Source organism: Daphnia pulicaria, chromosome 8 (assembly GCF_021234035.1).
Source record: "Daphnia pulicaria isolate SC F1-1A chromosome 8, SC_F0-13Bv2, whole genome shotgun sequence".
Taxonomy (NCBI): domain Eukaryota; kingdom Metazoa; phylum Arthropoda; class Branchiopoda; order Diplostraca; family Daphniidae; genus Daphnia; species Daphnia pulicaria.
Window position 1 is genome coordinate 11551540 of NC_060920.1, and position 22726 is coordinate 11574265.

At 43.8% G+C, this 22726-nt stretch overlaps 1 protein-coding gene across 1 annotated transcript in view; it reads right to left on the reverse strand.

Moving 5' to 3' along the window:
- The window catches only part of LOC124310887 (netrin receptor UNC5C-like), a 30757-nt gene extending 8424 nt beyond the window's left edge, over positions 1-22333 (reverse strand). Inside the window, exons 1-7 of the mRNA XM_046775013.1 lie at positions 22001-22333; positions 16643-16776; positions 15540-15905; positions 8905-9192; positions 3714-3896; positions 2735-2899; positions 2528-2569 (exon numbers count right to left, since the gene is read on the reverse strand). Of these exons, the coding sequence (XP_046630969.1) occupies positions 2528-2569; positions 2735-2899; positions 3714-3896; positions 8905-9192; positions 15540-15905; positions 16643-16721 (1123 nt within the window). The 5' untranslated portion in view covers positions 16722-16776; positions 22001-22333. The remainder of the gene's footprint in view (positions 1-2527; positions 2570-2734; positions 2900-3713; positions 3897-8904; positions 9193-15539; positions 15906-16642; positions 16777-22000) is intronic.
- Positions 22334-22726: the final 393 nt, after the last annotated feature.

The window sequence follows — 22726 nt, forward strand, 5'->3', positions numbered from 1 at the left end:
TTCTGGTTTGAACTTTGCCTTGATTTGGTCTCCAATTCCCGTTTTTAATGAACATTCCGCATCCCTGGCCGAATGTCACGTCACAGGGAATTGTCGTCGAATAGAACTGCTTGATTGGACTAAATCAATTGTGAACCTACCAATTCATTCTGGCCCTACCCCTCTGACGTCACTCTTTTCCCTATTCTATGGAAAATCAGATAACCTCACGGCAGCGGCGTTTTAAATAAGCAAATGAGCATGAAAGACGAATAAAGAAAATACCCCAAACAACTTTGAATCGCCAAACTGAATAATTGCATTAGCAGTCATTCAATTCTTATTCATGTTTTATTCTCTTCCGCTCGAGAAAAAATTCAAAAGGACATCGAGTCGCCCTTCTTTCTTTTACGACTATATCAAATTGTGAATAAATCTGATCAACGAAACAAAAATAGACGAAAAAGAAAAAAAAAGCGAATCGGACTCGGAAAATAACAAAAGTCCGGGAAAAGAAAAAAAAGTAAAAATCCCGAATAACGCAACACGCACGCAACAAAGAGAAGCCGCCCGACGACTACTGGTTCCATTTATAACAACAGCAACAACAACAACAACAAGAGAGCGAAAAGAAAAAGAAGAAGTTGGACGGTGAAAAGGGAAAAGAAAACAATTCCCCATGAAAAATCCGTGGGCGGAGATATGTCGTTAAAGGAGAGGCGAACTAAAGGGACGGCCGACTTTGTCCCAGTTTCGCTGCAGCAGCTGCCACCGACACAAAACATGACAATCCACTTAAAGAAAATTTTTCGGAGGAGCACGGCCCGCGGCCGCCATTGTCTTTTCTTATTCCTCTCCAGCCTTTTGTCTTTTCCTTTTGTTTCTCTCGATTCTTTTGTTTGCATTTCTAGAGAGTCGACGACCGGTGCAATGCGCTGATTCGCACATTTCTACCTGGCTGCCAATGTCCTTAATAATTCGGCAGCTCTTAACCGATCACTACTTTGTTTAAATATGAGGAAAAAACAAAAATCAATGTTCTTTTGTGGCTTCCATTGGAAAGCCTCGTTCCATTCTTTCTGTTCAAACGGAATACAAAAGACCAAAGTCTTTGGTGAAACTGTAGTAAAAACGTGATGTGGATGGCTATAAGATCGGGAATGGAGGGAACACATCGATTGTTAACGTTGGGACGTGTATGATAATAGATTGTCGGTTGCGGGAGTATTTACGGGTGCTGGTGGTGGAAAAGGAGCCAAGAGAAGAAGAAGAAGATGATCACAAGGGCACGCCCCAAACACAAAAGTTTTTCCTGGCTCGGATTTTTATCGGTCCCTCGCCGACATCCTAGCGGCGCGGACGGGTGGGGGGGAAATGGGAAGTTGCCGGAATTTGGGCAGATCTTGTTCATCATCCTCCTATTGTGATGACTGCCGTTGTATAACTGGGTTGTCTAGTTGTGCACGTCAACTGTTTGTATGCTGGTCCGGAGGAGGAAATCAGAGTCCCCCCTCTACAAACTATTGGACCTTTTCCATCATCATTTTCCCCGGATGGCGTTTGCATTATTCAAGAGGTACACACGACAACACGATGAGGTGACTGGATGCTGTTCATCCCGGATCAATGTCGAATACAACACGACGACAACGACGACTCGTTTGGCGTTTCATCAGCCGCACTTGCAGCTCGATCCTCACATGTATCCGATCCCGTTCAACACGAATCCCCCAGCTGCCTCCTCCGTTGTACTCCCCGTACCCCAACTTGCCCCCCTTCTAAAGCAGAGACATGTCCATTGTGTGAGCACGGATGGATTCCGATAATCAATATGACAACCAACGGGGGTCATGTTGGCTACTCGCCGGCTCGCAGCACAGATTTGAACAAATGCAAGAAACTTTACCCGTTCGCATTCGACAATTTTTTCCCGTCGCCCCCAAACAAATAGAAGAAAGAGTTTTACTGCCCGGCAGTAAACACGAAACCGGCCCGTCCAGTAGCCTCAAAGGATCCATTGGAACACGAATCCCGCAACGGCCAGCGCAACTGCCGCAGAGAAAGAATCCCGTCCAAAGTGTTTCCCTCGACACGCAAAAGGAGCGATAAAGAGATGAATCTTCACCTCCCATAAAAACACTAATAGTTCTCTCTCTCGACACACAGAGTCGTAATTCAATAACGTTAAGGGATCCATTCAACACCCCAAGTATCGGCCATGAAAAAATGTGGCTCGCTACATCAGTATAGAACGGGATTTTCAAATGTCGGCCTTCAACTTTTCAATAACGGACCGGTAATGTCTGACAGCGACGGATAAACTCGGAAGGATATTGAATCGACGACTGAGAATTGCGCATGGGCTTTGTTGCGTTATCTCGAGTCTCAAGTCAACTCGTCCAATCATTCCCGCACGAGCAACTACTCCCGGGGTTACCGACAATGTTCACTTTAAAAAAAAAAGAGCGAAAAGCGAAAAGCCGCAAAATGAAATTTTCTTCCTTCACCCGAAAAAATGAAATAAGGAATGGAGAAAGTCGACACTCACCTTCATCTAAGCTGTCGAGATCGTCGGCACGAACTCCTCCCGCTGCAATAAAAAAACAAACACAAAAATGAAATTGCATTTTTTTAAATTGTTTGCCAAACGATGACATTTTGATTTGCAACTGCGTGGGTTTCGGGTGAGAGGGCAAATGGCAAGAAGGATAAAACGAACAAAAAGAAAGTAATAATGATGACAGTCATTACATACCTCGACACATTCCGCCGGTGCAATTAGCCGACATCAAGTCACGGCCGACGCAATATTTGCCTCCGTTGGAGGGTGAAGGGCTGGTGCACGAGCGGCGACGATGATGTTTACAATCCGGACCGCAGTTGGACCAACTGGACCAGGCGTTCCATCGACCGTCCACGACTTTTTATAAAAAGGGAGAAAAAAACAAATAACAATGTTCGTTACGACACCACTTTGTGTTAGCGCATGGATAAACAAACAACAACGAGTCGCTAACAAGAAACTCAGACGTCATATAAGGCAGACAATCACGCTGACGAGTATTGATTAACTTACCCTCGGCTCCATCCGGATGGATGGATACGTCTTAATCCGGCCGCACAAGAAAAAAGAAAATACATAAACACACGATGATAAACCAACAAGCTAATGATGACACAAATAAAAACGACGTTGGTTTCTATTTAAACTCGGAAACGGGATCGGATGTGTAAATCTGACCATCAATTAACCCCATAAAGATGAAAGACAATTTAAAAATAACTATATAGCGCAAAAGGTTTGAGAGGACGAAATTGGAGTTCATCTCCTTGTGTAATTATGAGATAACCAGTGGCGCCGGGAGATTTTTTATTCGACTCTGTCGTGACTTCTGAGAAGTGAAGACAATTTGTCTCGGCAGCGCCACCAGCCGGGAGCGGAATCCCGCAGCCCCAGTCTGCTGTGCACGTTTATGAGACTCGTGAGGCTTTTTTAAGTTCATTCGGCTGCTCTCAACTGGCACCACAAAACTACCAAAGTTAGATCGACAGTAACATATGAGCGGGTTCGGGGTCAGCGATCGAATCTTGGCGTCCCGAGAGGAGCGAAACAACTTTGCATATGGATGAGCCGGTAAATCAAGTCCTCGTGAAAAAGTGGAACGTGGAAACAAACATGGGCGAGGAGGAGGATTCGATATGATTAGAGTTTGCGGTCAAACTCTTTGTATTACCTGGACAGATGGAGGTGCAATCGCCTTTCTGGACGTTGGAACCTGGACAGGTGCGGCCGCCGTTGAGTGGCGTTGGGTTCGTGCACAATCGAGTCCGTTTCTGAGTCCCGCGACCGCAAGAGTTTGGCTGGCCGGTTGACGTGCATTCCGACCACGAAGACCAAGACGACCATCCCCCGTTGACTGTTGTGCAAAAAAATAAAATAAAATAATAACATGATTAATATGATTGATTGGCGTCAATATTTGATAAATCGAATTTGATATTCGATCAAAAAAGTGAAAGGGATTTCAGTCAGAATCAAAACACAATTTTCGGGCCAACCTGCCAACAACCCGTTGGACCGTGCTTCTCTAGATCTAGTGAGTGCACGTCTCTTTATATTATGTATTGATTTCAAAAAGAGAGTCGAAAGATGATAGCGACTCGGGGCGGATGGAGAAGTTCCGGATCAAAGCAGCGCACCAAGCGAAAAAAAAAAATATTGAAAAGAACTGAGAAAAGAAAAGATCCGAACTTTTTTTCTTCTTTTTTACTAGTCAATAATAAACGCATTAAAAGGATAGACATATAGATATTATTTTTTTTTTAAATAAGCAGTAAAGGAAAATATATATATCAGACCAGCTCTACCAACGGGAGTCGTGAGGGATCAATACGATCGCTCGTCGAATCGGACAGAGCGAATATGAGAAAGCAGACGGATATGTTCTGATATGTACTGCCCGTATATACGTTCTAAAAGAGTAGCAGCTCTGCCTTTGGCGATGTGTGGTATTTGTATAGCTTCTTCTATCGAGGGAGTGCATCTGACAGGTCCCCGGTTCGTTATCCAGACTCGTGTCCGACGTCATTTTTCTCTCATTTCTTCTCGCGCTGCACGGTTTATTAAGAGCAGAAGCAGGAGGAGGAGGACTACCTTTTTCGTCTGATACTATATTCCCTAGGGCTGCTGCTGTCTGGCAGCTAGGCGGGAGGAAAAAGGCCAGTGACAATTTGACAGGAGGGAAATGCGTGCGATGAGCACGAAGAAAATCGTAACCAATCGCATTCGAGAATCCAGTCAGGTTGAAATCAGTCGCCAAAAGAATTTGATTACCATTTGGAATGGAGGAGGGGGGGGGGAGGAGGATAAGACGGGATGGATACAACAACCCCGTAAGACCCAGCAACTTTAATGCCACCACACAAAAGTTATCGCTGGAATTGGACAACCGCCAAAAAAAGGAAAATGGGAAAATGGGAAAAAGAGAAAAAGTTTTACGTCTGCCGATGTCATTGAAACGTTTTTTTTTTTCCCGACCGCACTGTGGAAACTTTTTTCTTCGAGTTCAATGAAACGTGAAAGCCAGATAGCGTTTTCAAACAAGTCACAGGCCAAGTCGGGCATGATGATGTCGCGCTGACTCGACCGGATGATTCCTGTCGGGCGTGCGCGCACGTTGCCGTGCCGCGTTCTCGCCAAACATGGCCGGGAGAAAAAGAAAAGAAAGAAAAAGTGGAAGAAGAAGAAGAGGAACACGTTCAGAACTTTTAAATCTGGCGAGTTGTAGTAGTAGGTTCTTATCTCGGAGCAGGTCGTGACATTGTTCCTCCATCAAGTGCACTATCGGCCAGCATCTATATCAACAATCTCACCTGGACCGAGTTTAATCTCACAGTCGGTCGAAACGGGGAATGAGATTTCACGACCCCACTTTTTTTTTTGTTTGACTCTTTGATTCTTGCTGAGCAAACACTTTCAGACGGGACGGGACGCAAACTGCTGGTCATCAAAAGATTCAGATCCCCGAGAAAGTCGAACTGCTGGCCGGCGGGACTGGCGGGCGGCTCCTTGTGTGAAATATGGCCAAAGAAAACTCTATTGACTGGCCCTGGGCATTCTAAATGGTAATACTCCGACCCTATTATTATATACGATATGACACCGTGGCGCGCAGACGGACGCAAAGGAGAAAAAGAAAAAAACTTAATCGTAAGATCTTGCAGACTCACGGGCAAACACACACAGGGGCTCCCAGTCACATCATATCGTCGGTAATGAAATAGAATAAAATACGACTCCATATTTTCTTCGTTTTCTTTTTGACTTTTTTAAAGAGAGAAATTTTCCCTTTTCTCCGTTCGAGACTCGAGAGCTCTTGGTTCGTGCTGTTAAGGGGTTGAAACAATTCCATTTCCATACGTCGGGACCAGACGAAGAGGAGGAGGAGGGAACGTGGCCTACAATGGCCTCAGTCACGAAAGATGAGTCACAACGCCTCTCTCTCTCTCTCTCTCTGCGCCTCTCGGTTCGAGAATGCATCAGTTTCTTTTACTGATTCGATTCGGTTAACTCGACTGGGTCGGTGTCAGTAAAATAAAAAAATAAAAAACGAGCCAGCCCCAAAGAAAAGAAGAAGGAGGTGGAATGGCAAGTAGATGAAGCCCACCGTAACCCCATCATTTACTTCTTCTTCTTCTTCTTCTTCTCTCGAATTTTGATCCCCGACCATCGATAAAAATCCAAATGATCATCATCATTCGTTACACACCAACTTCTTGCTCTCCAGTCCGAATACCGAATCAAAACGATCGTTAACTTGTTGGGAAAAAAATGTTGGTAAAGATTCGATTCATCGGCAAAGTTCAAGGTGAAGACATTGCTGGTCCGGCCCCGGATTTAAACCTAAAACTCCATTAGGAATTCATTCATCGTCGTCGTCGTCTTCCGTGAGCGCGGAGCGATAAAAATGCATTTAGTAGACGCGTATGTACAGGAATGGAGCGAGTTGTGCGATAAGACCGAGATCGGCTCAACACAAACAACCGAGTGAAAAAAGAAATAAAGGAAAAACTGAAACACAAATTCGTCGTCAAGACACACGCTAGTCGGGGCAGGCGAAAAAGAAACAAAAGACACAAAACATTAACTAAAGAAGGAAGGCACATCAGTGGCCACGCCTCTCCCATTGACACTCGGAGAGAAAGAATATGGGATTAAAGAAAGATAGAAAGGTGAAGCTTAGATGGTGTTTGAAGGCGAGAGATGCGAGGCAAACAAAAACAAAACAGAAAATCGACAAGAAAAGAAAACGGAAAAAGAGCGCACGTTGAAACACCAGCAGCAAAGGTTCCCAATCTTTTCAGAGCTGTCTCATCACCTGTCCCGTTATAGGCAAAAGCCTCCACAACTGATAAAGAAGGGGAAAAAATCCAAACATAGGAAAGCCCAGTCAATATACGGTGTAGTATCTGTTTAGAAAATCCCATCACACAGAAAGAGGCTCCCTTTTATATAAATACAAAAAAGAAAGAAAAAAGGAACTCGTCGTCCGTCTTTATTTTTCTTTCTTTCAAACTTATCAACGGACCCAATCACTAAAATAATCCCTGGTTGCCTTTTCTTTGCCTATTCTTTTCCTATTCTTTAATGCTGAGCTGCGGGGGTCTGCGGTCACCGGGCATCAGCTGATTGATATCTTCCATTAAAAGCAGCCCTTTTTTTTCTTCTTTCCAAAAAAGATTTTTATTTTTTAAACTTTTAAAAGATTTTTTCGAGTCCCCAGAAGATTCGTTTCTGTTCCTATTTCAGCCAATAGCAACAGCAATAACAGCAAAAAAGAAACAATGGGAGAATCAACGAAAAAATTGTAAACTTGGCGAAAAACGAATGAGCAAAAAAAACTTAAAATATTTTGTTTCAAGTCAAAGTTTCCATTTTGAAAAAGTTGGAAAGCAACTTCCATTGAATTTCTAAGCCTTTTGAGTTTGGCCCGCCGCGGTTATTATGAACTTTTCGGTGCCAGGGGGTCGTGTGACCTATTGCCTGAGCCGCCGCCGCCGCCGCCGCCGCACACACAACATCATCAAGAGAAAAGCTAGATGATTACGTGATCCTATAAATCGATTCCTCCCCATGTAGGCGGGATGAGGGGGGGGGGGGAGCGGAATTCTTTGGTGCCCGTATGCGGTTTTAACCTTTTCTCGGGGGGGGGGGGGGGAAACAACTTGAGTGCAGCGCATTCCTTCGACATCGAGAAATCATGAAACCCACAAGGATCATCGCCGCCCACCTTCCTCCGGGTTGTTAGGGAGGGAAATAAACAAGAAAAACAAAAAAGTTAAAATAGAAGCCACTTTTGTCTTATCTCTATGAATAAGAAAAGGTTAAAAATGGACGTCCAGCTGAGGTAATGGCCAATGATGAGGCCTCCCAACAAAACATCTCAAAAAGCCAAAGGGTTCACGTGACGAATGGTTTCATCAACTTGTCTATTCTCATTCATTTTCGGATCAAAAGAAATTCCTTCCAGCAATCGTCAGCCTGTTTTTTTTTTCTTCTTTTTTTCTACTCTTATCATAGGAATAATTCCATCTATTTTGCATTTGATATCCCAGTGGCTCCAGATGACTCGGTAAATTCTTCATCAAGTGAGTTCACAGCCTCATTTGAATATACTGTACCTACAAAACTCCCTATTACATTACATTTCGTTTTCTTATTTTTATTTTCGTCTTGTTGTTGTCGTGTCGCTGCTGCTGCTGCTTGGGATTATTTATGTATGCATTTATTCAAGTTCAATTCCGATAGGAGATGATATACTAGCGTTAGTTTCTATTTGGTTTCCAGTCGACTCTTATCAACTGCAACGTCTGTGCAAGGCGGGAAAATAAATGAACTGGAGGTGATGGATGCACCACGATTATGTTAAGTATCACTTCAACCGGACGATATTTTTTTTTGTCCCAGTTGGTTTCAACAATTTCTGTTTCACGAAAAGAATAGAGTCTAAAAGGGAAATATTTTTTTAGACGGTGAATATCATTTCCGAGTCAAACGGCGTGTGGATCCGTTCATGTAAATGAGCTCAGGGAAGCCCTCCGAATAAGGAAATAAAAAATATTTAAGTTCCAAGAGAAACAAAAGAAATGCGGATAAAGTTGGGTCCCGTTTGTGTGTGCCAGTGCCAGGAATTGGATTGCGTGATGGATGCGGCTCGAGCTCAATTTCACGCAACTCGTTCCCTTAAACTCTTAATCGATTTCTTCATTGACGGTAACGCATTACATTTGGGGGAGGGGCACAGTCGAGTCCATCACCTCCCGGAAATGGAGTCGACATCATCAAGCGTCTGTTACATTTCCAGCCAGTTTCTAATATTTCCCCCGACGTACTATAATTCTTTAAGGATGGCGAGTGGTACGTACCCAAAACGGTGAGAACGGCCGTGTCGCTGATCCGCTTGCCGGCCACATTCTCCGACACGCAGGTATAATTGCCCATGTCGGCCAGACGGGCCTGAACGACCAGTAAATGTCCCTCGCTGCTGACGATCAAGTTGCTGCCTTCCTTTTTCGGCTCGACGGGCACGCCATTCTTCTGCCAGGTGACGTCCGGCGGCGGGATCCCTTCAGGTGCCAGGCAGCGCAGTTCCACTTGGCGTTCCAGCTCAACACTCCGCGAGTAAGGATTCTCCGTAAAGTGTTTGCGGATAACTAGAAAGAAAAGCAAAACAAAAGAATTAAAATCACGAATAAATTTGGCACCAAGTCGATTTTGACAGTTGAAGAAAATAAAAGAAAAGAAAAAGTTGAAAATAGACCGCGGGAGGTGGCAATAACAACAGCCGTCAGATTTTTCTTGTTTTTATTTTTTTACGACCAGAAGCTAGTTATTTCCGTTCCCTTTTGATATTGCGTCAAAGAATCCAATGAAAGTGGCGGATAATAAACTCTCCCCCACCATTGGCCACGAAAAAACCAAACAAAAAGAAAAAGTGACCATGTGCGAACAATCAAGTCGATGACGTGCCGACGAAATGGAGCAGCTGCAACGGCTCAACTATTGCGCTGATTCATGTGGACATTGACGGCCTTGTTTGTGGTTTACCCAGAAACCCGGGGACTCTCTCGATGAACCAACTTCAAACCAGATTCACACACAGCAAATCTCAATGAACCGCTAACAACCTCGGTCTAATGTTGGCATTGATTTGGCCGCGGGAATAAATCACCAAACGTCGGCACCGCACGGCGAGCCCAGGGAATCGATTTCCAGCCGGCCCAGCCGGCCCACCCAACCCGCGATCTCTCCTTTTTCTTCCGAAAGACATTCGAGTGTATACGTGGGTCGCGCGCGAGCCCACTTTATTCTGATTTCGAAAAATAAGCCAAAAAAGGGCCAACCAGCATCGATCGCATTTCTTGGCGTCTCCGAAAATCTCCCATAGCTATTTTTCTTCAAGTCAAATGAATCTCTAGTGTCGACTGGGGAGTGGGGAAAAGCCGAGGCTATTTTATGGATTTCTATACAGTCGACACAACAACCGAGAAAATCCTGGCAGTGGCGTTATATTCACCCCAGTCTGTATTTATTTACTGTATATATTTTCACATTACGAGTCTGTGATATAATATCCCTGGAAAAGAAAAAAACGCCAAACACAAGCCAAAGCAAGAAATGGGCGTGAGACATCCGTCCTATGATTATACATCAGCCGAAAGTCTCTCTCCGAGGGTTATACACGTAGTACAATACCAACTATACTCGTCATCTGCTGGCATCAGCCGTCTGTTGTATTCCTTCCTCGACTTACTGTGAGCTATTACCATTCGCCGGTGTAGACTCGGTTCATTTGCATTGGCAATCGTCTCTTAACGACGGCGGTTAGGGGGGCCGGCCTTCATTTCCTTTACTTTCCCTCCTCCCCGCCCAGTCTTACCCTCAATCCCAAATCATAGGGAATTATTCAACATTTCGGGATGGACGGTAGTACCTAGTCTGTTCTTAGTCATTGCTCTTTTTCGTCTTTGGTCCGAGAAAACCACAAGCCCAAACAAGATCGTAATAATACGACGGTGGTACAGTTGTTGTTGTTGTTGTACGCGTCCGGACGTTAATCGCCCGGAATGTCTGAAGCGTCCGTGAAGAGAGTGGCCAGGACAAAAGAGCCAAAAAAAACACTTTTTGATGGCGTTGTCCTAGTTTGCCACGTTGTTATACATTTCTACACAACTTTTTTGATTTCTCTTTTGATGCCAAACAGCCGACGAAACGTCGTCCTTCACGTGAAATAAAAAAAGACCACGCACGCGTTCCACGCAGCTCACTTTTGCTTTGGTTAGGAATGGCAGGAGGGCAAACCCATTACTTTTTTTTTTTTTTCGGGGAAAAGTTTGGTACGCGCCAGCGGATTTCCACTGCAATAAAACGTCATCACTGCCCATGAAAAAAACAAAATCAAATGAAAAATTCTAAAAGAGTTGGCCGAACCATTTTCTCATCTTTCTTTTGGGCCACAAAAGTGTATATAGAAGAGGCCAGGAACCAATGAGGTGCGAGATGGGCAAAGTTCAGACGTTTCTATAGCTAGCCGAGTTGAGCGGTTATGAACCAATAAAAAGGCGAAATTGATTGGACTGTTGTTCGTCTCGTCGTCGGCACTTTTTCTTGGCAGCTTTGATGGCGACTACCTGACGCACAAAAAAGTTGCGGCGCTATGAAGAATGACGTAACAATAACTTTTTTCTCCTATTCATTTTTTATTTTCCTTTTGTTTCCTCGCCTATTTTATTGACCCGTTTTATGTAGTGGAGATGGAAGTGCAGTTGTAACCAGAGGTCCCAATAGCTCTGCCATCACCACAAAAATATTTATAAACCCCAAAAGTAGTACTGGCAATATCAAGAGACTTGGCTGATGGCCTGATGTTGTTGCATATAGGCAAGAGAACAGGGCCGGCAGCGATATATGACTTGACGAGAGCCGAAATCGCTGCCGGATAATAATGTACTGTAATATAGAGACAGACCTGACGGCGCCCAGTCATGGCACACACAAAGGATCACTACCTACCTACCTACCACCGCCACCATCATCATCATCATCATTGGCCCAGACCAGAAGCCAAAAAGGAACAAAAACAACCCAAACAACAAGAACATCAGACAACTGCGACTGGGCAACATTTAGCGGACGGTGCTGGTGTACACGCGCAGACACAAGGAGGGGAAGAATAACGCAACGAGTGTGTGGGAAACGAAGGACTTTCTCTCTCCTTTTCAGCACCGAATCCTTTTTTTCTTTCAATGTGTCATAAAACTTCTTTTCTTTCCTTTCGTGCGCTGTTGAAACGTCGCAATATAACGCCACTTAAGTGGCGAAATAAGAAAAGGCAATGGGGGCCATCACACAAACACACCCACCTTTGCCAGAGTCGCACTATTATTAAAACTAGACAACAAACGCCGACGTCCAGGAAAAGACAAGGCGAAGCGAGACAGCCAAACGCCAAAGCGTTGGATCAAAGAGGAAACAGATGTGAACACCGTTCGCGAGGCTATATACAAATCCCGACCAGACAAAAATTAGCACGACACGATGTTCGACACAGATTCTTTTTGACTTCAGACTTCTTTCACCAGTCGAGCGCCGTCCCCCCTTCTGAAACCCCGGAATTGTTTCGGTACAAGAACAACTTGATGGATGAGACTCTTTGACACGTACACTCCGGATATTGTGGATAAGTTTCTTTCTACTAGCTCCATTCCTTACAGGCCAAACTGGGAAAGGGTCCAGAGACAAGCCAAGAGAAATGGCCGACGACACGGTTCCAGGGGCTTTTAAATATATAAGAAAATGGAGGAAAGAGTTTGAAACATTCAAATAATCCCTCAAAGTTGGCCCTCTCCATTCCGCTTGAAATATCTCAATATTCTTTTCTAAGAAATAAATAAAAAGGAAAAGAAAATGAGCAGCTAACTAATCGGATTCATTGGGCCGATCAAAATGTGTTGTGTGTGTAGACGCACAATATAAAAAAAAAACCTTATCCTTTATATGATGAGCTCCTATTGATGACAAGCAATTCAATCAAGGAAAAGGCAATTTGACGAGATTGATTTGAAATCCTTGCCTCGTGAGACCAGAATCGGATCAATCAAAATGGTCGCCAAGCGGAACCAGCATCGCCGTAAGGGGGGAAGAGAGCAGGGTGGGGTCGATTTTTATATTGTCATGCCGAGTGTCTTCTGCCGATCAACAAACTCGTCGAACGAGCGGGAATAAATAAAGAATTGTTGAAATAGTTGTCGAAAGAAGAAGAATAAGAATAACACACAATATATTATATAACTGTGTTGTTGTTTTCTCCAGAAGGAAAAAGCGATGGGCGACCGCAAGATGTAAATATCTCGGAAGAAGAAGAAGAAAAATTTACACGCCGTTTCTTTCTTTCTTTCTTCTGTCGAACCCCCAACCGTGTCCTAGAGTTTCTCTCTCCCCCTCTCCCTATAATTAATATTCATCAAGGCGCGGCTGCGTGCGTCACTGTAGAAACCAGTGTCGTGTGTGTGTAGCCGTACCTGTTCAAAACAAACGTGCGTGAACCACCCCCCGCCACCACCTTCGACGTCTACTGAAGAAACAGCTGCGTGAAAAATGGAAGTCTCTTTTTCTCCCTTTTAACGTCGAATAGCTACAAGAATCGCGCGAGTCCAATTTTCACAAGAGTCGACAAACAACTTTTTTCTCTCTAACGAATCACCCAGCCATTTACTTTAGCGACTATCAAAACTTGTGTAACCGAAATTAAACTTTTTTCAAGAAAGAAAAAGAAAAATCTAACTCCTTTGCGTGTATAGAAATGTCCTGTCCGATTCAGCTGTCTCGCCCATTAAACATCTGTCAACTTCACCAGTCGATAACTGACGCCCTCGGAAACCTCCCCTTTTCTTCGGGTTCTCTCCCCCATCCACTGAAGAAAATGTTTGGCGCGTGACCGAACGCGACGAGTAGACGAATGTAGAACGGAAAGAGACGATAAGGGAATCAACATTATTTCCCGAATGAAGAAATAAATTCAACAAATAAAATTCGAAATGGCGCGCATTATTTTCTTGAATTAAATGAAAAAAACAGGAAATAAATCCGTTGCATATCCGAGGGAGATTTGAATTTCAAAACGTCAGCAGTTTACGACTGCCATTTGAAAAATCCATGTTGGGATTACGGGCAAGAATTTCAAAAAGTTATCAGAAAAGGCAGTAGCAACTTGTTGTTTGTCTTGTAAACGCCACGAGTCAGTATAAGCCCTATTCAAATACGACAACTTGAGAAGAAGGAGAAGGCGTCGTCATGGAAACCCCGTTGGAAACTATCCACACCTGCCTCTTTTTTAAGAGCTCATTATCAGCGAAACCCCACCGTGCCCAATTCCCTGCGCGTAATGCGATCACACGGTTATAGTGACATCATCGATTTCCCCCCCTCCCAATCGCAAATAACCACGGTCGAATTCCATGTTGTAATCTTAATTCAATCAGAAAATTAAAATGCAGAAAGCAACCAAAGAAAACCAAAAAAATGTTTATCGTCAGATGCATCAGATCGATCGAATCGAAGGTGAGGCAACCTGATTGAAATTCCTCGTCTGTTGAACGAACGAAAGAGAATGCCAAGATTGTTTCGACTAAAAAGAAGTTGGCCCGGGAGAAAAGGAGACATTTAGAGAGTTCCGTGTCGTTGACGCCCAAATTAAACGAGAGACGAAAGGACCGTGGCAACGAGCTCGCGTGCGGTTTGAGATTTAGATTCCGATTTACGATGTACAAAAGGAGTAGCTGCTGCTGCTGTTGTTGTTGCAACACCCCATCGATCGACACGACGATTTAAGAGGCTCATTTCAGCAGAGCCGGACAACAACAACAACAACAACAGAGTTCATTGCAACTCTCTCGGGTCTCAACTGGGAACAATGGGCGTATAGCTTCCGATTAAATGATGGGAGACAAACCGATATATATACGGCTCAATTCAACATGTAAGTACGTCTTACGTACCTAACAGCCCTGTAGTATCATTACTTCCGTCTAAAATTTCACACAACGGTTCTTCTTCTTCTCCTACTCGCTTTGGCTAGAGAAAAACCTCGAGGGGAAGACGAGAACGAACCGGAGCCAGACATTTCAGTTCGAGCCGCTGGTTCGTAAAAGCCTCAAAGTGTATAGCTCTCGCTTGAATGGCTAATGCCACGATATCAGTGGCCTGATAAGAGAAGCTCCACTTCTCCTCCTGCAGCACCGACCATAGTGTCGAAATCGGAGACCGGATCAAAGACGCCCAAATGCTTGGGTCCTTTCAACCGTCAAAGAGAATTCGACTCAACACAAACTCGGAACTAAAACCCCACTCCCCCGAAAGAGACAATGAATCGAATTACACACATTAACGTACGACAGTTGTCATAATCGTCTTGGGTCGGGTATCGTTGCCTGGATGCGCGACGTAAATCAGAAACAATACAACACACAATGCTGCCGATTGCTCCCGAAAACTCTTCTCCTCCTCCGGATATTCCACCCCACCCCATCGGTTATGGCATTCTCGCCATAACTCTTTTGTAGTCTGATGGATATTGAACGTCAAAGAGGATTTGCAGTGCACGCCAGAGAAACGAGTAGAGGGACATAGCTGATGCATCACGGCCGGATTGGCGTCGCCAGGGGGAAAGAACTTGTGTGCCCTTTTTTCAGTTTTATTTTTTCTTGACTTTTTCCATGTCGCCTAGACAACCGCATCGGATCGCGTCGAGCGCGGCAATGCGTCAAATATACACCCACCACGACATTATCTCGAATTCAATACAATTTGAGTCGCCTAAACTAACGCCATCCGTCAACGGTAGAGCGTCGCCGCCATAAAATAAAACCCCGAAACGGGAAAAAAGAGAAAACGACCGGAGAAGAAAAAGAAGAAGAGAACCAAATGTCTGCTGGAGTGATGGTAATTAGCTGGCAGCAGAGTCGAAAGAAGAAGAAGAAAAACAAAAGGTGGTGTGACTCACATGCGACGATGACTTTGGCTCGGCGGGACTTGACTTGCCCGAAGGAAGACCAAGCGATGCACTCGCAGCCGTAGCCGTCCAGTCCAAAGTATTCTTCGACGTCGTTGCGGCTAATGTCCACCTTGACTTCCAGCTGGCGGATGCCCGTCATGGGATCGACAAACTCGTGAGCAGAGTGGTGCTTGGCCCTCACCTCCTCGCCGTTGCAGACGAAATAAAGTTGGAGTGCGTGAGCGGCACGACACGAGAGTGTTCCCGCTTTGCTCTTGACCACGTACGCGTCCTCGGGTTCTTCCAGGAAGAGCGGGGCCGTCGAATCCGATCCCGGACGGCCAGTGGCAAGAGGATCTTCCAACAAGGACCCACCTGAAAAATGAACATGATGGTCACAAAAAGGTAATCACTGGCGGACGGCGGACAATCAAGCCATTTGTTAAGTCAGCGCAGCAGAGATGGGACAACTTGATTTCAATTACTATAGACGCCGCGCTATTCCACCAATCATCCCCCCGCAGCCAAAATTTCCTATACACCCTCGCTGAAATTTATGACTTATATGAAAACCCACCGACTAGAGACATATGGCAAAGGAACAGAGAAAGTGTCCAGGTGGGGAGTCTCTTTTTTTTATTTTTCCTTTCGTCTCTCTTTTAGCCACACGATGTAAATAATAAACAAGAGAATATCGGAGATACTGTTAAGAATAAAAATACCGATGAGAGTACTAACTACACCTAACGAGCTATTCCCACGTATTCACCCCACCCCCCTCCATTTCATCCAGCTCCTACAGGGGGGCGGCGGGTTGACTGAACGGACCACCGAGCATTCGCACTGAGCGCCGCTAATAATCTTCCAAAAACCATCAGCCATTTCTTTATATTTTATCCACCTGCAGTTTACCGTAACTGGGCCTTTGTTTCACTGTTCAATGCCTCCACCTTACACCCAAAATGTTAAGGTTAACTAAATAAAACCTTGATAGCAATTTAAAAAAAAAAGGAAGAAACCAATATCTCGACAGAATGGCACTTTTTTTAATTTGGCCGACCTGTTGCCATTTTTTTCATTAAAAACGGGAGAGAAGATGAAAAATGAAATACCATCGTCGGTTGCCATGGTGACAGCAAAGACCAAAAAGAGTGGGAGCAGGTGGAGCAGACGTGAGCGATGCATCATCATCTCGGGATGATTCGGCGACTGCAGCAGATCCAGACACTACAAGAACATAATCGACCTGAAATTGGAAAGAGAAAATTCATTAAATCTTTTATTCAGCCAAACGAAAATTAAAAAAAAAAAAAAAAAAATGTAAAGGGCAACACAAAGAAATGGCAGGGTCTTGTGGTAATTATTGTACAACTGACGAAAGTCGCGGGTGTTCACGAACGCGTTCACCGGCGACCGCAAATCGACACACACACGAAAAGCGTGCTTCATTAAGACGGAAAAGACGCTGCTGGCATCGGTGTCGGTATAAGTATAAAATCGAGTTAGTCAAAGAAAAAGGATTTTCAATTTCTTTTGTCGACACAAAAAAAAAGAAGGGGGAAAAAAAGTAGGTGGTGGTTGGTGATGGTGGCAGACCACATAGGATTCGTTTCCTTCGTCTTCATTCAACTTCGTTTTCTTTCTTTAATTTCTTTAATGTTTTGACATTGAAAACGACTTGTGTGTCTACTCGGCTACGTCCACCCACCACAACAAGAGAGTCCAGTCAACCAAAATCCCCCACTGTATCCACAGTGCGCATTATAAAGCACCTAATAATAAAATGCCAAGTTATTTCTGTGGAGTGGGGGGAACGATGAGGAGGAGAAGGTTCATTTTCCCTTCTCTTTTCCTGTTGTTTCTTTTTTTTTTTTTTTATTTTACGATGATCAACAGCAGGACGTCAGTCGTTTATAAACACACACACAGGAGCCGAGTGCCTGGTTCTTATAAACTTTATGGAAGACCCGCACACAAAAAATATAAATAAATAAATTGTCTGATTACATACCACTAGACTCCTCGTTCGTACGAGCTGTACAAAATCAGCTAGAGGGGAAGAATACAACAACAACAACAACAACAACAACATGTAAAAGTAAAAAAAAAAAGGAGAGGAAGACCGCAACTTCTTCCTCCTCGTCTTCCCGTGGCGGTCGTCGTCGTCGGTGGAAACGCGCGGAGAAGAACCGCCCGCTGCGTTGAACGCTCACGTTTTCTTTTTTTAAAAACCCATTTCTTCTGGCTCTTGTGTTGCTTTGTGTGTGTTCCAGAAAATAATTCAACTCAAATTGATTCTCTTCTTCCCCCTTGTTTCGTCCTAGACTCAACTTCTTCAAGTTCCTTTTGTCTTTCAATGAAATCGACTCGACACAAAAGCTGACTGGCATTTTATCCCGTCATCATTTGAAAACATTTTCCCGAGCAAGAACAAGAATTAACCGCTGCCTTTTTCAGCTTTTCACCTCTCGACTTTTTTCTCATTTTGACCAAAAGGGAAACTACAAAAATCTGCTGAATACATAAAAATGACGCTACTAACAATCACCCAGGAGATGGGCCAGAGTCAAAGGTGGGCGGGAATGTCTGCAGAAGTTTTTTAAAAAAACCTTTTTCGAGTGTCGAGTCTTGTCGACTGCAAAGGTATAAAGTAGAAAAAGATGGTGGATAAGAGCGACCAAATGGGGGGCTGGTGCTGATTATATACATGAACCTTTTTTTTTCCCTTTTTCCTGGGCTCTTTCTAACAACCTCCCTCAACTTCTCCGCCTCCTCCACCCGAGAGAGAGAGAAGAGAGTCCAGCACCAAAAAAAGAAATAAGAGCGCCGAACTGTTTTGCCTTGTAATTTGGCAGCCAAGAGTCAAACAAGCGGCCCGACTGGCATGAAAACCGAACGAGAGAAATTGTTTCGTTTTTCTCTTCTTTCTCCAGCGGTCCCGAAAATGGTCAAAAAAGGAAGAAGAAAGGCTAACACACACACACAAAAACAGTCGACGACCAATCAGATTATTTCAGCTCAGGTATATAGGGGGAGAAAAAGAACTCACGTCCTAATTACTATCTTTTGGTAGCCCCTCGAGTCTTGGAGTTAAAATGGGGGAAAATGGACGAGTCATGCGAGGGACTCTTTTAAAAGTTTCACTTTTAAATTTTCAATGTTCACGGCAATGAAGATGAAAAAACAAAGAGGACCAATTTCAATCCGAAACATCGCAGACGATGTCGCTCTCAGACAAACAACAACAATCACTTGATGCCATTTCGTGAAGGCTTCATTATCTCTGTCGGGAGAGATAACCATTCTTCCACCGTTCCAGCTGTTAGCTGTTGGATGGCGTTGATTAACTAATTACAGGGCGCCCTCAATCGGTTCACCTCTTAGCCAAGGTGTCGTGACGTGATGCACTAACCTCCTCAAAACGTTACAGGAGCTCCACCAAATTGGCGAAGCCTTTCAAAGAAGTTCCAACGCGTTTTTTCAAGGGTTCAACAAACCAAACGGGCAAGAGTTGTAGTTTGGCTGGCGTCAAGTAACTCGACACTTTCAAGTTGGATCAAGTGAAAGAAAGAAGAAAGAAAAAAAGATCAAATTCCCCCATATATATATACACAGGGCAGAGCTAGGAGTGATGTAAACATTTTTGTTTGTTCTATTCGGTCATTCAAAAGAAAATTAAAAAAAAAAAGGTTTCTCCTTGGCGAGGGTTTGCCAGTTTTCACATGGCCCCTTAAACTTGGCATCTTTATTCTTTTTGGTTGGAGACCAGGTGGACAATAAATAACATCGTTAACGACATTTGGGAGCCTATTGGTGAGCAGGAAGGAATTCGTTGCCCAATTAGGTCGATGATTCAACGAGCGAATCGATCAGACCGTAAAAAGGTGAATAAAAGAAATTGGAAATTGGTGATGACACATTCGCCTATAGTGGAGTCTATCTTCACAGAGGATAACAATAACAACAACAAACCCAAAAGGAAAGAAAAGACTCTCAAAACATGTTAGATCTATGGAGGTCGAAGAGAGCTGATATGGGGAGAACTTGATAGGCATCTTTTTTTCGAGGAGGTAAAACTAAAAGCTCAGAAAGACATTTCTTCTTATTCTTTTCAACAGGGAGAGGATTTTTTTTTGTCCTTCTTCTTTTTGGATGTCAGATGGAACCCGAGGGTTCTAATACTCTACCGTGTTCGGGCGTTGAAATCATCCTTCCATCTTCTTCAAACTATAGGACCCCCTCAACATCAGTCCCCCCTGCCAACCACCACAAATTCTCTTATAAAAAGAGGAGCGACTCATAGACGAGTAATTGTTGTCCTCTCTATTTCCACATTGGGGCTCTACTGTTTGAAGAGCTGATGACGTCCTCCTTTTCTTCCCATCTATTTAGTCTCTTTTTTTGCCCTCCCTACTACTACTACTACAACTGACTGTACTCGAGAAGATGTTGTATGGCTTCAATTCCCTTTCCTTCTTCACCGTTTTATTAGTTTTGGGGGCAACAATGTTTTCTTACATGCCTTTAAGTGAAAGATGATGCCCCTCCTAAAAGATGAGACACTGTACACACACAAACAGTCGCGACGGCGCGGGGTAAAAAAAAAGGAAGTTAGGAGCCTATGGTGGATGGGGAGTGAGGATGGCATAAAAACCGGTGGGTTGTCGTCAGTTGCACTTAAAAAGAAGACGAGACGACACGCAAAAAAGAACCAAAGATGAGATACACCGGAGAGACTCGTCTCACTCGGGAGACAGCGACTGGACATGTGACCTGGGCTGCTGCTGCTCCTTATTTTTTCTTTCCCGACAAAAACCCAAAAATGATCCAAGACAAGACGGCGACATTTCCTCTTTTGGCGCCGATTAATTTGCGGTCGGCTGCGATCGTTTTCAAATGCAATTTCCCGAAAATGGAAGAGTGGGGAATATATTCGTGTTTGAAAATATTGTTGGGGAGGTGGTTTAGTGCCGTGAGACAATGTCGAAAATATTAACGACGTCGAAAAAAGGGGGGGAGGCCTTCCACTTCGCCTATAGTTATTACACGCTTTCCCGAATGCCTTCCTCCTCCTCCTCTCTCTTCTGCTCCTTGAAATGAACCGCAGCAGCAACAGCAGCAGCAGCCAAGCTGCAAGAATTTGTATAAAAGACTCGTATTTGGGGTGGTTGTTATGTTTTCCCCTTTTGCGTTCGTGCGGGCTTTTTTATTTTTTTTTTCTCTTTCTGATAAACACCGACTCACACAAAAACCGTCCCGAGATGGGGTCTATAAACCACAGGCCGACTCGAGTCAAACCCCAAAGAAGAACACGAGACAATCCATAATACATTTCGAATTTGGAAAGAAGAAGAAGAAGAAGGAAAGAAAAAATGGAATAAAGAAGAGAACGAGAGGCTTTGTTTTGCCCCCACGATATCCAAGCCCCCAAGCCAAACTCTTATTCCCCTTTGAAAAACAAAAACAAGATGGACAGGCATAGAAGACACGAAAAGGGAGAAAAAACCTGTCCATTACCATAATCACATGAGAAGAAATATCGACTCGGACTTTTAAGGCTGTTCGCAATCCAAATGGATCGAACCATTTTTCATCTTTGTTTGGTATTATTACGATGTTTAAATCATCAAAATGTCAAAAACAAAGTCTGTGCGAATTCGAATGTTTTCTAGAATAATCTCGTGAGATGAACTTGAACGCTGTAGAGCGTATCGAAATTCTGTGCATAAATATACACAAGAGCCGCTCGAGCCTTTTTTTTAGATAAACGACTGGAACCAATTGCCGTGCCCCCCATCTCCTCTCCATAATACAACAACAATTTTATTTTGAGACTTTCCAGACGACAACAAAAAGCTCCTCTCTCTTTTTTGTCCGACCTCGGTAGGAAAAATGATCCAGCCGTCCGTAATTAGAGTCAACGACGGAGCTCGTTATTTATCCATTCTTTTAAACCAAGTGAAATTGTTTTGAGGGGAAAAAAAAACAGAATTGGAAAAATTGATTCGTCGAGACTCGCGAGAACAATGAAATTACTGTGTGATCCATTTTGTGGCCAAATTTTCTTATTTCCTACGGTGGGCGGAGAAAATTGTTTCTTTTTTATTCGAACAAAAACGCCACCGGAAAATGTCGGGAGGGGGCGACTTGACGAGGTGAGGTGCTGCTGCTTACGAAACTGACACACACGCAAGTGCATGTTACAAATGTGCATGTCAAAGAAACCCCCCCACACCTGCTGCTGAACTGTTTTTTTTTTTCATTCTTTACTTTAGTTTTCAAGGCGATGATTGAAATATTTTTCCCATTTTCATTTATTCTTCCCTCCCACAGTCGAGGAAAAACTGAATAAATTTCACATTAACCAAATAGAGAAAGAAAGGGAACAAGAATACCACAAGATGACCAAAACAAACGAAATACGCCGAAAGAAAAGTAATAGAAGAAGAAAAATAAAAACGACAACTGACCTGTGGCCACCAAATGAAAAAAGGTTTCAATCACCAGACGACGTGTAAATCCACTTTTGGGCGCCAATTGAATAATCCGTTGGAGTATATATATAAAAAAGAGCCGGTTTCACTGAGTTAAACGCAAAAACCACGAGGCAAACAACCCAAAATTGGCGAATCGAATTCAAGGTTCAGAAACAGAAAAATTCGTCTCAAAATCAAACTAATTGGGAGTCAAAATTTCAGTATGACAAACACGTGCAACTGTCGGGAATCGAGAGTTTATCAGTCGAGTCGATACACAGCAGCAAAGAGAAGTGAAATAGCACACGTGCGACGAGAACTCGGGTCGGGAGACAACTGAGCCCAACCGCGTCAAATCATGGCGCTTTTCTTTTCTCTCTGTCTCCCCTCTCGATTTGTTCTCAGGACAGCGCCTCTAGCGGCGGGTGATAGAAATAATTCTAAAAGAGGCGGAGCCTAACAGAAGAACTCCATTTTACACACGCAGTCCCCTCTTTTCTTCTTCTTTTTCCCCAACAGAAATAGGAAAAATAAAAAGTTCCCGTCGGTTACACAAACAAATGTAAATCCTTTTATGTCTTGTCCAAAAACTTGTGCTGATCTTTTTCTTTTTTCTTTTTTTGTTTCCCATGGCCAATGGCTTAAACGATTTACGCGATTACACGGTGGTAGAAATCCAGTAGTGCGGTGGTGGGCTGGCGTATTATCAACAATTCAACA